We start from the raw sequence: 16583 nt of genomic DNA on the forward strand, positions 1-16583 counted from the left end.
TTTTAAATTAGGAAAATTTGCTGAAATTTTTATCTAATCGATAACCATTTTTGAATAAATAGTTTTAAAGTTTAAATTTTAGGAGTGTGGAGTTATTATTATCTGTGCACATTTCTCAACCGCACTCCAATTCTTGACCTAAATTTTAAGCTAAAATAACTTTAATACTGATTACCCAAAACTGGTTATCGACCAGTCAAAATTGTCAGTAAATTATTCTAAATTTAAAAATTCAATTGAATATATATGTTACCATTTAAGTTTTAAAAGTTGTTAAAGCCCTAGCAAATACTAAAAAATATAAAAATTTGAATCTTGTCTAATATTTTACTATAACATAAATAAAAATGTTCTCAAAAATAAACCCTACAAAATTGCAAATACACTGGGTAATTATTTTATCATGAACTACTCATATCTCATTGGGTTTAATAAGAAATTAAATTTTTTTTTTCATACTGTTTTTATACAATGTGATTTCAATTTTTCACAATTTCTTTTGTTTTTACCCCCCTTTCAACTTAGTTTTTTGGATAGAAACTTTTGAAACTGAAATGAAATGGTAACGTATATATTTTATTATTTTTTTTAATTGAGAATAATGTACTAAAAATGTTGACTGATCGATAACCAGTTTCGTATAACTATTTTTAAAGTTATAAGAGTTTTTAAGTTAGGATGGGGGGGGGGGGAAATGCGGTTGAGAAATGCGCGCAGATAAAAATAATATTACACTCCACCTTTCCTCCTGCCCTAAACTTGAAACTTTAATTAACTAATTTCTTATAAAACCCTATGAGATATTGAGTGGTTCATGATAAAAGAATCACCTTGTGTTAAGAGTAAACTAGTGTAGGGCGTTATCACCCAGTCTTATTCAGAAAACAATGAGGTTGCACATACAGTATGTACTCATGCACTTATGTACTCATTTATACATTTACTTGTATAATGAACAAAATACAACTCTAAATGACAGTAAAAAAATTAAAACTTAATTTTGTTGCCAAAATTGTTCATAATAATTTTAGTTTCTAAATTTTAATTTTTTATTAAACATAAGGTAATAATTTATGTACAATATGTACATAAATATAAGACTACTACATAAGTTTCAAGTAAATTACAACATTCATAAATATACCTACATAATTTTACTTAAATACATATTTTACCAAAAAACCAACTAAGAACACATTTTACTGGCTAATAGCCTAGCTGCTGAATCCATAAAAATAATTTAAAAAAACACATTATATTCAAAACATTTTTGTTGTTTTAAGATCTAACTTTAAAAACTATGTTACAATTATTATATTCAAGTGGGAATTAAAATAATACAAATAAAAAAAATTGATTTATTATTATCACATATTATATGGCGAATTAACCATTTTATTCACTTGTTGGGAAAGCTAATGATTGAATTGTGCTTTCAAAATAAATAACAATATGAACAATTGAATAAAACTATATTTTAACCAGTTTTAGTTTTTTGGTTTTGTTCGTATGTCTTCTTATAAAACATTGTAAATAGGTATAAGAACAAACAAATATTACAAAACATATACGCCATGTAAGTTTTTGGAAAATCGCACTGGAACGAGAACAAGCCAGTGTACCACGTCAAGATAATTACGAATTGAGTCTATAAAAAAAAAAGGTAAATTAAAAACAGGTAAAAGCTTCAAAATTAATTATTTAAACATTACAATTTGCATAAGAGTCAGGTATTTCTTCCACCATAGGTACTTTTGCATGTGTGGACCTAGAGCTGCTAAGAAGTAGTACGAGTACATGATAGTATGTATAAATGCGTTTATTAGTCCTGGCAAAATACCGTCTTGATCTAAAATTATTTATCATGTTTCAAAGTATATTTCAATAAAAATTCAATACAATTTTAATCTTAATTATTTTATAATATAATAATAAATAACAATGAATTTAGAGTTGGGCATTTACCGAATCAAATCTTATGTAAATATTTATAAAAAAATAATATCATTTGGATACTAGGTGGGTAGTCTATTATACGAAAAAAACTACTTGAATGATTTTTTCATATTTTTTTGTATAAAACAAATATATTATAAACAGGACATTACAAAGTTGTTCAAAGAATTTAGAAAATATTTTTTCTAGTTCGAAAATGTCTACAATTATGTTTGTACTCAAATAAATATGAAAAATATATTTTCATTCATCTGGAGAACTGGGAAGCTAGGTAATATTTCGCGTGGGAGTTTGTGATACGCATAATATTAGTTTACGAAATTGCCTTACTTTTGTAAAATCTTAGTTGTACCCAACATGTTATAACCATATTCGCATGATGGTACACGTGCAGCAACGATATATGAGATTGTTTTTTTCTCAAGACGAAAAATACCTGAAAATAAAATAAAATGTAAAACAAACTATAAAACAGGTTGAGTGTTTATTAATAATAATATTACAAAAGATATTCTGTATTAGGTGTATTATACATTCTATGTAATAGAAATAAACCCAAATCGAAACAAGTTCTAGATTAATTTTTTTTTAATATACGAGTATACCTGTTCTGAATGATGAGTAGAATCATTATAATAATTAAAATTATTATTTTATAGAACATGTTTTTAAATCGTATTACGTATGTAACATGTATGTTATACATGTTAAAAATGTACTTACTGTATCCAATAAATCAATTATTTTAGAGAGGAAATAAAACCAAGAGCCTTTGTACAACTAAAATAAAATAAAAATGTATTACTCTTTTTCTAAAACAAGTTAGTGTTAAAAGAATTACATTTACAACTATACGTTTCCTACCTCAAACATTAAAAATGAAACTGTTTCCTTTTTTGGAGGATGACATGAGTGATTCCACATGTAACTGACACCATCAGGTGTGAAAAAGAACTGAAAATGTAAGGGAAAATATACTATTATATTATCATCGTCAATTATATTAATTTTAATGGCAATATCTGTTTAAGCGCGAAGCATAACTTCTACCATTTCCTTAGATAGAAATGTTTTTATACTTAAAAAAAAAAAATGATTCTAAAATTAAAAATGTCTATAATATTTTTATACTAGGTTTCATTAGCTATAATATACGATTTTTTTTTTAATTGATAACTACTACATCAAAATAACTTAACATTTTCTTCATGATATACGCAATAATTAAAAATTCAAATTTTACAAATTTGTTAGCTTTCAACTTAAATTATACTACTTAGTACTAATGGTAACGTAGTAAACTTAAAATAAAATTAATTTTAGTTTAACTTACCCAATATAATAAGAAAGCGTTGTAGATTACTTGTACAATATTGTATATCAACATAAGTCCTTTCAATTTATAAGGTTGACGATCTTTCATTACATACGGACCGAGTTTTAATACAAATATTAAATAAAATCCAACCGTAGTTAAAACTGGGTACGGGGATCCCATCAACCACCAATTGTCAACTATTTCATCTGAAATCAAAGTTATATCAATTTAACTATATTATTACACTGGAAACATTGTTAATTAGTGTGAACAGTGTAAACAGTAAACAGTAAACAGTAAACAGTGTGAATTAGGCGGACCAATTAATTAACATACACAGACAAACAGAGTATTTTTAATTCTACAATAATTTTTATAATTTTTCTTTATTATATAGAAAGTATAAAAGTTACAAAGTCTAAATAATACATTGTATGTTTTACTACAAACATATATTGAAATAAATGTTTGATATTTTTAATTGTGATTATTACGTTTTATGATTTTATATGTTTCGTAGTGTTTTTAAACGGATAACTGCTCCAAAACTATTAGGTTTTACAATTTTACTGAATTTCCATTTTAGTAAAAAGTTTTTGCATTTTAAAAATATAATTGTATATCTAAAATATTATTAGTTAAGCGTATAATTTCTTTGTACCCTGTTGGTGTAGTAGGTGTAAGAAATAAACGGTAGTTACAATAATATAAAACACTATCTCAATACTAATTATTTCTAACAAATAAACCCAGTACTGGGAGTAATTAAAAAAAAAACCTATTGAATTGACTATGGTGAAGAAAATTATATAGATTATATAACATTATATTAAACATTTAACAGTTACATTAGGATTACTACCTACAGCTCCTACAAATATTGCTAATATTCGAACAAATCATTATTTTATCGTTACCTATTGAATAAAAAACACGGTACACCGTAAAATAAATATATAATATAATTCAGTACAAAAATAATTATAAATTTGTTCGTCATATTACATATGATATCTTTAAGTTGAAAATATATGATACTTTACTAACCACGCACTATTTCTTTGTCGAAAATATCATATAGTTGATCTTTGGCGTTGACGAGAAAGTTACCCGAAGTAACACTTGTGTTCGCCATTGTTTTTGTAAATCAATCTAAAACATAATAAATCATAATTAAAAAAATCTCTTTAAATTCTGAAACAACCTCGTAATATGTAATTTGGTAAAATTACATTTTTAAACACCGTAATATGTTTATTTGGGTTTTTTTGGAAAATGGATAAATATCATCATATTAATGTTAAAAATATTATTTGAATAGTTGTTATTCCAAGACAGTACAGTAAGATATCTCGTAGTAGCGTTGTATATAAAGTTTCCACAACCCTAATGTTAGAGGTATTAGACTCTTAGAGAATTGAAATAGACGTGGTTGAATATATTCCCTAACCGGGAAGTTGAGAAGCTAATGGGGAATTCTCGTCATCTTCCCCGTATTAAATTAGAACACAACAGAACTATCCCACGTATGCCGAATGTCCACAGTTGGAAAGTACCCAAGTTTGGACATTCGGCTTGTGTGGGATAGCCCGTTCACTTTCTCCATGGTGCTAGAAAGATAACCGAATTTCCTCTTAGCTTCAAAACTTCCCGGAATTATTTGAGCTGCCGTACTCTAGCCTTTGGCATAGCATTTAAAACCAGTTTAAAAGCTTTTGTCACCCCATAAAATCTAAAAAAATTTTAGACGTCTAAAAAAGTACGGACAAAACAAACAAAAAACGCAAATATGAAATGCCAATAGATACATTACATTGATTGAAGATGATAGAATTTTAATTTCGAGAAAGGGTAACAAATCGAAGGCATAGAAATACCATTTGACGAATAATTTTTTTTTTTTTTTTTAATTGTACTTACCTATATGCGTGTGTGTATTAGTCAAACTTTTACTATCTAATTAAGTATATGAAAAAAAATAAACACTTCTAGTCGTCGATTTGAATAATTACTAAAATATTTTTTATAAAGTATGCAGCAACAAATATAGTACACTCTACTTGGTAATTATGATAATAAGAAATGAACACTAAACTAACACTGTTAGAGCTACATTTTACAACTATAAGCAAACACTGTGTAGATCACTATTTAAATCGGGTTTAGGATTCGAGGTGAACAGCACTGTGAACCGGGGTTTCCAGTTGTTACATTACTTTTTATCGAGACACGACGTGATACCCTTGATAATGGCTAACCATAAAATATAAGAGAACTTTTTAAAATCAGGAAACTAATGTAACGCGGCATTCATGTAAATCGTGTCTATTCTAGGATGGAATAGATAATACTCGTCAAAAAGAAAATATGTATTAAATTATTCTCAAAAACTGCAATAGCTGCTGTACAGACCGTTTTTCTGTATCAAGTGCATACTGAAAAGAAATGGTAGTAAGTAATGACTCACTCTTCTAAAATGACTGCCGACTAGGATTTCTTTTTTAAACTCATACTTAAAAACCATAGACCACCAAAGGATAAACATTTCGAATGATAATAAACAACAACGATGATGGAAATCGACATTTCATTTTGAGCATAGTGGCGCTAGACTAGTACAAGTATATACCATCGAAATTGATTTTGCCCCAGAACTGTCCCACCTGCAACATAAAAAATTGAATTTATTTATTGCTAAAAATCATAAAAACATACGGGGCTGAAACTAAAGAGAGTTAATTAAAATGTATTTTCGAAATAATCAAGAAAATTATATATGTACGTTTTTTTTTCAAATTTATTATTAAAAAGCCAGTATAAACGTAACATATTAGATCACAGGCCCTTAAAATGCGAACTGTAGATGTAAATTGTCGTTATATAAATATTAAAGACCATTTTTATTAGTACAGTTAGGTGGACAACATAAATTGGAACAATAGAAAAATTACTGTTTGTTAAATTTAATAGAAAAATCATTTGAAAAAACAATATCGAGTATGCTAATACTATTATGCGTAAATAACACTATTTGTATACTAATGCGATTGATTGCATAATTTAAAACATCTTTAAATTATAACAACTTTAATTTAAAACATACGAACCAGTACACAATTTATTTAAAAATAAAAAATAAATAATTTGTATTATTGTAAATAATTTTTTTTATTACAATTTATTGTATTATTAATTTACAATTTACAATTTATTAATAACATTGTAAGAAATCGTTTTAACTTTAAATACTTGTTTATTTCAGCTTGTTGGTAAATAGCATTCATAGAAACTGACTCAAGAAATAAATATCTCAGTTAAAAAAAAGAAACGTGACTTTGAAACTTACAAAAAGGTATCATGCTAGCTCAAAAAAATCTAAAAATGACTATAAAATTTCGAATGTTTGAGGGTCTTGAAAGGAGTTTTAATTATTCTAAACCCTCCAGCCCCTCTCTCGTTTACCCCTTTAAGCTAATATATTTCTGGCAATTATTGAATGAATGATAAAAAAATAATAATAATATATTGTGGGTGTAAATGTAAAGTAATAAAAAATTACAAAAAAATGGAAACTAAACTTAAATCTAATTAAAAGCGCAACCAAAATATTCACTTAAAAATATATGCAGATCCCCAACACAGTTATGTAGAAAACCAACCCTTAGAATGGAACACACAAGATGACGCAGTAAAGAACGTAGGAGTTTTTCTTCTTTGCTCGAAAGCTGACGTGGAAAATAAATATAAATAAAAAACTCACACAAGGCTGCATAAGAAATGAAACACTTTACCTCTTGTTAATTATAAATCAACGCTACAAAAAAAATTTTCACGTCTGCTGTAGACCTCAATAATCAGACCTTTCATCACATACACCTGTCCAGCATGGGGATCAGCCTCTCCTACAATAATAAACAAGCTGCAAATCCACCAGAACAAATTCCCAAGCATATGAAGACCCTCTGGTACATGAGAAACAGACAAATCCATAATGATACGGGAGTACCACTAATACACGATCAAATCATGTCAAACATTTTCACTTAAGACTGCAAGACTCTGAAGGAGCCCGCTTCTCTATAGAAGCGGTTCTCTTAGAACCAACACAAAAAATAGGCGCCTACGACCTCGATTGTCACAAGATATAATCTTATGAGACGAGAGCGAAAACTCCTCAAAAGAAGACGAATAACAAATAATAATAGTTTTAATTAAATTTTAATTTAAAAACAAAAATAATAATAATGATAAAAAAAAGTGCCATCTATTCATTACATTTTATATTATCATTAATCTCATTATTGTTACTATACATTATAAAATCTGACATTGTAAAATATTGTACATATATTAAGGCTAACTAGCTTGTAAGAGCATGCAATATGCTGAGGCGATTTTAATTAAAATAAATTAAAAACTAATTTCTTTAACTAACAAAAATTTACTTTTAAATTGAACAATTGTACATGAACAACTTAATTATAATTTGACATTACCGTTGTTCAAAATAGAAAAACAAAAGTGAAAATGAATGGGAAACGAAAGCAAACGGACGGAATCCAAACGGCAAGCGCACTGGTTGAATCGAGATTAAAGACCGGTAATAAGAAATGTTTCCAGAGTACACAAACTACGTTAATGTTTAAACAATTGCCCCAGATACAAAAATATGTTTCGAAATAAAAAGATCAAAATTGTCAAAACTTGTTTATCAGTATTTAAATGGAAAAAAAAAGTATTGATCAACGCACATCTTAAGAGGGCGCCGCACCGGTGATTTTCAGTGGTAAAAACATGTTTACTCCAACTGAAAATAACTCGCTTAATTTTGGTTTTAGAGTAAAAGCACCCATTATAAAATTAAAAGAAAACAATATTTTGGAAGGCACCACGGTGCGTTAAAAAAATTGTTTTGAACAGTTACAGTCATTTAAAAATGTTAAAATAGTCGTTATTTCTAAACTATGTATTGAGCGTTATAATCGGAATAATGAGAAAAAAAACGCACTTTCTTTGAATATTGTTCTCTTTTAATTTTATAATAACGGGTGCTTTTACTTTAAACCCAAAATTAAGCGAGTTATTTTCAGTCTGCTTAAACATGTAGAGATGAAAAAACATTTTTAAATCGCTTTCAAGGTTGCTGTGATAGTCCAAAATAAAAATTAACTACCAAAATACAGTCCTACTTATTGAGCTAATAATTACATAACACAGTTTAACCTTTAAATTAAAATTTTGTAAAAAATTGCATATAATTTAATCCTTAAAAATGGGCGGTGCGACGCTCTCTTAACAGCTATATGTGATTCGTCTGGGTTTACTAGAATTACATTAAATAAGACTTGCATATTAATTATTATATTACCACGTTTTTACACAGCTTATCCAAATCTTACGATTTACTAAGGTACAAGTTTGGCATTCAAAGCAAACCTAACAGGTTTGCATATCTTATACTTGTAGCTGATTAATAATATTATTCACTTACTATGAACCAGTCAATATCTTAAAAGATATTAGATTATTTTAATTCTTTTTTTTTACACTTTCGCAGTTATTAGTTAGCATAAATTTTATTTATTTTTAAAATGTATTATCCCATCCTTTATGTTTTGGAACATTAATAACTATAAACGCATAAAAAATAATAGTTTTAAAAATGAGGCGTATAGTTTCAAAACCAGCCAAAAGCACATATTTTGAAAATTGGGTTTTTTGTTTTTTGTAAATGGTCACACTGTATTACAAGTCCTGTAAAAATATTGAACATCAAATAGAGCTATAACTGGTTTAAACTGACCATGGAATTTTTGAAAATGTTGTTCAAAATCACCCATCAAACAAAGTTTTTATCAAAACCAGCCATAACCAAACACGTTTTTTTTCGCGGCAAAAAACAACTGATAATAATATGTATACAATCTAAACCTATGATTTCATATTTATTATAAAATCATAGAGTAAAATGTTAAAGTCTTTTTCGTTTTTTGTTGTTCCTGAACAATTTTAAAATGTGATTATGGCTGGTTTTGAAACTATACGCCTCATTAATGTCTAATATATTCTAAAATATTCATTGGGTCATAGTAAATCACCTTGTAAAATGTATACCAAGTTACAATATTATATTATAGAATTATTTAATATTATAATATTACACCAATGCATCATTTCAAAAATTTTCATTAATTATTAATAACAGAACCTATGGTTCAGTAGTATTACTAGAAATTCCATATTATAGTTAAATAAATAGTTAATTTTTCTTCCCTCTCTATAAACAAATGACCCGATAAAAAAGTGAAAAAACTTCCAAAGACAATCTTTATTATGTATTCTAGACTATATAGTCTTAATTGTAAATAAGGATTCTAAAAAAAATTTACTTTACATGCCTCTTGAATGATTAGGGTGTATAACGCCCCCTTAGCAATATTTCAACCTGCGTTTTATTGCACTCTCTTATTAGAGCTCTTGATTTTAAACGGGTAATACCCGTAAAGATAAAGACCCGGGTACCCGGGTACCCGAAAGTACGGGTAAGACCCGAAACCACCGGGTACCCGAGATAACCGGGTACCTGAGACAACAGGGCACCCGAAACGCAACGGGTACCCGAAATAAACTGCTATGTATACAACCGTGATTTATCACAAATGTTGGACAGTTTAAAATAGGTACAGCACATTTACACAATAATCACTGTACGTGGGCTTAATAGCAATAATCAGCTTAATGTACTATAGTCAATACGCGTCAATAATATTATCGAAAGCCGGTTATTATTATCTACCCATGTTTGAAAGTATATTATAGCCCGTATCTAAAGTTTCTTTGCAGTTTGTCACATCAGATGTTTTAGTAACATTATTTTTTAGACTTAATTAATAAAAGAAGTGTTCTTTATTAAAATGTCTAGTAAAAAAAGAAGTTGGGTTTGGGAGTTCTGCAAGTTAAGCGACGACAAAAAAGATGTTATTTGTAGTGTTTGTAATTGTATAATAGCTTAGCTCAACATCAGCAATTAATAAACACTTGAGAAACGTCCATAAATACAATAATGTTGATGAGAATCAAAGGTAATGAAAATATACTATATCTATTTATATTTTAATAAAATTGGTTATCTACTCAGCAACCAGCGTACACGTTTATCCAAGTATAGTTACTATTCTTCAAAAACATATATTTTAATTAAAAATAACGAAAATTAATATTAATATTAAAATGGTTTTAATATTATTTGTATTATTGCTATAACTACTGGGTATTTTATTTTTTTTATTTCATCTTTGAAAAGGAGACATTATTGCTAGCATCCAAACGACAGCGTTCTTAGGCGCATTTACAGTTTAAGAGATGCAGTTATACAAGTCAACAATATATCAGTTAAAGACGTATAGCATTTTCTATAGCAGCCATTTGGCAGGCGGAAAGTCGGAGTTCGACTCACGACTTGGTGTGTTCATTTTTTTTAAGTTTCGAATTTGTAATTAATTTGTTTTTGGTGTTCGATAAATTTTTAAATATTGAGCTTATGTTCTTTATACGTGTTGTAAGACTTAGCAGTAGGCAACAGCGGGTAAGTGTGGCAGAGGAAAATGAGGTTAATGATTAACGCAGTTGTACTAAAAAAATCACGTTGAACTTAATTGTAATTATGTGACCAATATTACAATTTAAAATGGTCTCGCGGTAACCCGAGAACAGCGTCGACAATAGTGACGGTCGGGTAAATCCTAATATTGTTTATCAACGCCGGCACCGGCCGCCGTATCGGGAGGGAAGAATTTATACATATATATATATATATTTACAGGGTGATTTTTTTATCATGAGCCACTCAATATCTTATAGGGTTTAATAAAAAATTAATTTAATTTTCATATTGTTTTTATACAATGTGATCTCAATTTTTCACAACTTTTTTTGTTTTTACCCCCCTCTCAACTTAGTTTTTTTGATTGCAACTTTTAAAACTTAAATGGTAACGTATATATTTTATTAACTTTCTAAATTGAGAATAATGTACTAAAAATTTTGACTGGTCGATAACCAGTTTTGGATAACTATTTTTAAAGTTATAAGAGTTTAAAAGTTAGGATGGGAGGGAAAGTGCGATTGGGAAATGCGCGCAGATAAAAATAATACTACACTCCACCTTTCCTCTTGCCCTAAACTTGAAACTTCAATAGCTTCAAAAATAGTTGTCCGAAACTGGTTATCGACTAGTCAACAATGTGCAATTTGTAGCTTTGACTACAGACGGCTGGTCTTCGAGAGCCCAAGATTCATTTATCTCTGTAACCATACATTTTATTGATAATGAATGGAATTTAAAAAATTATACACTATGCGCTCAATACATGGAGGAAAGGCATACAACTGACAACTTAGCTCTTATTTTGGAAATGACCATATTGGAATGGAATTTAAACGGAAAAATACACGCAGTTGTACATGATAATGCTGCAAATGTTGTATCATCAGTTGGTCTAATTATCAATGTAGACAACAGCATACGTTGTGCTGCACACATTATTCAGATTTGTGTAAAAAATGCCCTTAAATCTGTTACTACATATTCTCAGGTATTGAAAAAAGCAAATGCTATAGTTAGCCATTTTCACCACTCTAATGTTGCAGCTTCTGAGTTAGTAAAAAAACAACAACAGCGTGGGTTGAAAGAATTAAAATTAATTCAAAGTTGTCCAACAAGATGGAACTCGTCTTACTTTAAATGTGTAAGACTATTAGAAAATCGAGGTGCTATTATCGCAGTATTAGCAGATAGAGATGTCATTTCTTCATCAACAGCTCTAAAACTTGAGATTAACGAAAGAGAGTGGACACAAGTTGAAACAATGGTTAAACTGCTAAAACCTTTACAAGTGGCAACCACGGTTTTATGCGAAGAAAATGTCACCATTTCTATTTTGCGACCAATTATTTATGGATTAATAAATAAGCACATGATAGTACAACATGATTACGATGAAAATGCAATGAACTTCATTGAAAATATTAGAGAGAGTATGAAAAACAAGTTTAAAATGGTAAGAAGTATAGACGAACAAGTTCTCGTAGAACAAATCTCTTGTTTTTTAGATCCGAGACATAAAAATTTAGACACAGAGACGGAGGAAATTAAAGAAATTATAAGAAAACACGTACAACAACTATATATTAATTCAAAAACGGTTGAAAATAATGATATTGTGAGTGAAAAAGTGAGCGCTATGGATTTTTATTAGAGGCTAAAATAGAAAATGACAGCGAAACAGAATTCGAAATGTATCTTCGTGAACCAAAATTAAACCACAACGTCTCCAACCCTTTAAGCTGGTGGAAAAACAATGAACTAAAGTACCCTAATTTAGCTTCATTAGCCAAAAAGTATTTGTGTGCGCCATCAACATCGGTCAGTTCAGAACGGTGTTTTTCAACGGCAGGGAATATCGTAACTTCCAGGAGAAGTAGCCTTTTGCCAGACAACATAAATACGTTGACTTTTTTAAAAAGAAATAGCAATATTCTTCTTTCTAAATTTAACTCACTTAATCAAAAATAAAACAAACTAGTCAAGTCATATATTATTATCCCAAGTTATTTTATTAATTTCATTGTTTTTTTTTTGTTTGTTAATTTTTTGTTTGTTTGTTTATTTAGTGACTAATGTGTATGAGGATTTTTTTTTTAGTATTTGAATTATAAAATTATAAGTATATATTTAATTTAGTTGAATTCCATGTTGTAAATGTTGCAATCAATATAGACGATCTATTAACGTTGGTATACTTGTTTAGTCCGTCTCATTATATTGTGCGAAAATTTGTTGAACAATAAATAAGATAATAATTTTTGATTTACTGAGCAAAGAATATCTTATAATTCTACATAGCAATAGCACAATTAAAAAAACCTATTAATTTATAATTTTTTTTATTTATCCTTATATAATTAAAAAATAAACAGAATATACCTTTTTTTTACAATTTTATTTGTATTATATTTTAATCAGAAAAATTAATGAATAATATAATTATGAAACAAATAATTAAGAATAATTATTTAATAGAAAACAAATAAAGAAAAATATTTTATTTGGATAATGCCCAACAGTGTGTCTCGTAGTATAATCTATATTTCTATTATATAATATGGCCAGTGGTCTCATACAATAGGGAAATCCATATTATTAGAAAATTAATATAATTTTGAGACATTAAACTCACAACCTTTACAGTTTGTAAAATAAAAATTGAATGTTTTTGATAACTTATAATATTTATAATATATATATTTAAAACAAATATTTTATTGAAATAATGATATAGTGAAAAAACCTAACTAATACGAATACCCTAACTATAACGGGTAACTACTAACCGAAACACATCAGGTCCCCGAAACACATCGGGTACCCGATACCCGATTACCCGGGTATCAAGAGCTCTATTTCTTATACACCTTTATTGTTTTTTAGAGTGAGAAATTGAATTTATATATTCTAGATTTAGTATCCTGTACCTGTTATACCCATACTTATGTGATATGTCATGTATTTGTTTATAATATGCAAATATTCTAAGAAATGTAGATAAATTTATAATTATAAAACATTTTTTAAATCACTTTTTGCATAATTACATTCATCCAAACGCGATCTTAAAAAATCACAGAAACGATTATGTGACCTAATCTAGGAAAACTTAACCTTGTGGTTGTCATTATCCTAAACACAGCTTAATTGTCTGTTACATATTTAACACCGCTGACCGCACATGTAATTATCTTGTTTAGTAAAAAATTAACATATACCTTTATTTGTTGTCCCACACTTGACCAGTGACTTGTTTATACGTCATTCTTTGTCCAATTGTGTATTAATGCGTAGCTCGTCTTGAAGTACATTGTCACTCTTATCTACTTAATAATCTCCAAACAAAGTAAAAGTAATACTTACATTTCTGCCATTTTTCCAGAGTTCACATAATATAAAAATGCATTACTCACAAAAATGGCCTAGACGTAACGGTCTAGACTTAATTTTTAAATAAATTGTTAGCGTGGAAGCTGTATAAAATATTTTATTGAGTAGTCGTATACTAAGTTATAAAGTACTATATTATGTCAAAAACATTTAATAGCAACTAAATTGTAAGTTGTTTATGGTTTTACACATTTAGTCATACTTGGAAATCTTGTTTTCTAAGACGTTATTATCAAACAATTATTGAGGCATACAAAATAAGAAAACACAACTTCAAAAACATTTGTTATACATTTTATTTCTTCATTTAACTACTTAGAATGAACAAACTGCTCTGATCGAAATATGCGTACAAAAAAAATGCAGTGAAAACAGGTTTAAAAAACGATACAGCCTCTGTCAAGGTCAAAGCATGTCGTCGTATTGACTATCGAAAGATGTTTGCTGTTAACAACAACGAACTTGCTGTAGCATATAACTTGGTTTATCTTAGACAATAGAACGATTTCACCTACAAATGCATATTATTAATGAATGTTTTTCCATATTACCTCACAATGATTTTGGAAAAAATGTAATTACCTGCTATTGCATGTAACAGTACATTAGGTATAACTAAACGACGATAATAACATGCATTATGCACATTTTTACAATTATATTAATTTACTCCAATCAATCATGTCTATTGACGCAAGTATTCTCGATTAGGAATTACGATTTATTATGATATTATTAGCCATATTTATATATTTTATATTTTTAACCACCTATAATGTCGTATTCAATTATTTAAACATTTTTGAAAAGTCATTGAGCGTTATTGTGGGTTTCAAATTAAAATATTTTCTGTACTAGTAGAATTATATCTGTGACTTGGAGCAAGAAGAGCCAATGTCAATTTTGTGCATAAACGAGTTAGTCCGCTAATTGGAAAAATTGAATCATTCTTTATATGCTGTGAAAAAATCACACTCTGAGGCCAAACAATGAATTACTAATGAAGAGTTTGATAAAAAAATTAACATAGAGCCTAATGGAAAATAAAAACTTCAAAGCTCATTTTCCGAAAGTTGCAAAAAGTTGCTCCAAGCCACAGATATCCATTAAATAGTGTTATGCTTATCGTCTAGATGTTAAAAAAATGCACGTACGCTATATTTTTAAATTTTGTTAAAATTAAAATACAGTTTTTTCCAATTTTTCTCTGTTTGAAACCATGACCAATTCAAATTGAAAATTATACCATCTCATATCCGCTTGAAGCTAATATGTTTTTATTTATAATAATCTATAAATTATTGTATATGTAAATTAAGCATCGTTCAAAACCGCACACATTTTCAGGTAAATTTAAAATAAAAATCTATTGGAACAAAATTAAAATATTTTAAAACTGTATACATTTTAAAATTTCTCTAATATGCTCAAACTTACATCATATTATTTTTTTATATTAAGGTAGACTTATTTTATTATTTTTAAATGAATTATGTAATCCTAAAATGTATATAATACTGATTGATTACCTTTATTGTTGACAAATAACTGTAACGCGTCACCAATTGTAGACAAGTGTACTCGGTGGACAAAAGTTGAGAGCACACTAAGTGTTTATCACAAAGTTATATTACTTAAACTTAGAAGTAAAAATTTAATAAACGAATATTATTTTAAACATAGGATACCGAGTTAGAAAAATGAATGTGAGTGGAATTGAACCATGCATTATGGATAAAGTGTACGGAATTAATAAAATATAAAAGTGTGCAGTATTGAACGACGACCTTTTTGAGGAAGTGTGCGGTTATGATACCGCTGCAGCGCTGGTTCAATTTTTTTTTTTATTATTGAAATTATCAGCTTAAACTATTTATTTCCACAATTAATATTTTAAATCTTAAAATTAATTTTTATAAAATTTAAAATTATTACATACAAACGATGACGATATTAACAATGCAGAACAATGACTTAAAATTAATTATTTTCAATACGAAGTTAGACTTATAAATAAATAAGATGATAGAGAATCGATAACGGGGATGGCTGAACAATTGAGCGGGGAGTTAATGTCCAAAGAATTAATTGTATAGGATGAAACAGTAGTGGTAAGAGGGACGCGAAATTGGGAAATGGCAGGACACCAGAGCAGATGAGGGAAGTCACAGGCAAATGCATCGTTGTGACGAGGGCAGAATGGGGAATCATTAAGAGAGAGCTTAAAAGCGTGTTATTGGAGTGGGTTTTGTCCAGATCTCATACGAGTGAAGCAGATTTTGATGAAAACGAATTTGGTACATTCATTTATAC

General features: G+C 28.3%; 1 protein-coding gene across 2 annotated transcripts; it reads right to left on the reverse strand.

The window, feature by feature from the left end:
• Positions 1–1455: 1455 nt before the first annotated feature.
• Positions 1456–14438, reverse strand: LOC126845851 (elongation of very long chain fatty acids protein 7-like). Of its 2 annotated transcripts, none has more exons than XM_050584841.1 (8): positions 14099–14438; positions 4322–4426; positions 3290–3480; positions 2821–2910; positions 2680–2736; positions 2287–2392; positions 1713–1849; positions 1456–1648 (listed from the first exon to the last, which is right to left on the reverse strand). In XM_050584841.1, exons 2-8 carry the CDS (start codon positions 4407–4409, stop codon positions 1478–1480), a joined length of 840 nt encoding a protein of 279 aa, XP_050440798.1. In that variant the 5' UTR covers positions 4410–4426; positions 14099–14438; the 3' UTR covers positions 1456–1477. The 2 variants fall into 2 exon arrangements, with proteins under 2 accessions (XP_050440798.1, XP_050440797.1); XM_050584840.1 differs by lacking the exon at positions 14099–14438 and adding an exon at positions 5195–5317.
• Positions 14439–16583: the final 2145 nt, after the last annotated feature.

The sequence above is a fragment of the Adelges cooleyi genome, unplaced genomic scaffold (assembly GCF_023614345.1).
Source record: "Adelges cooleyi isolate 19-005CV unplaced genomic scaffold, UGA_ACOO_1.1 ACOO_flye_CR_arks_rails_tigmint_CR_PRNA_8, whole genome shotgun sequence".
Classification (NCBI taxonomy): Eukaryota; Metazoa; Arthropoda; class Insecta; order Hemiptera; family Adelgidae; genus Adelges; species Adelges cooleyi.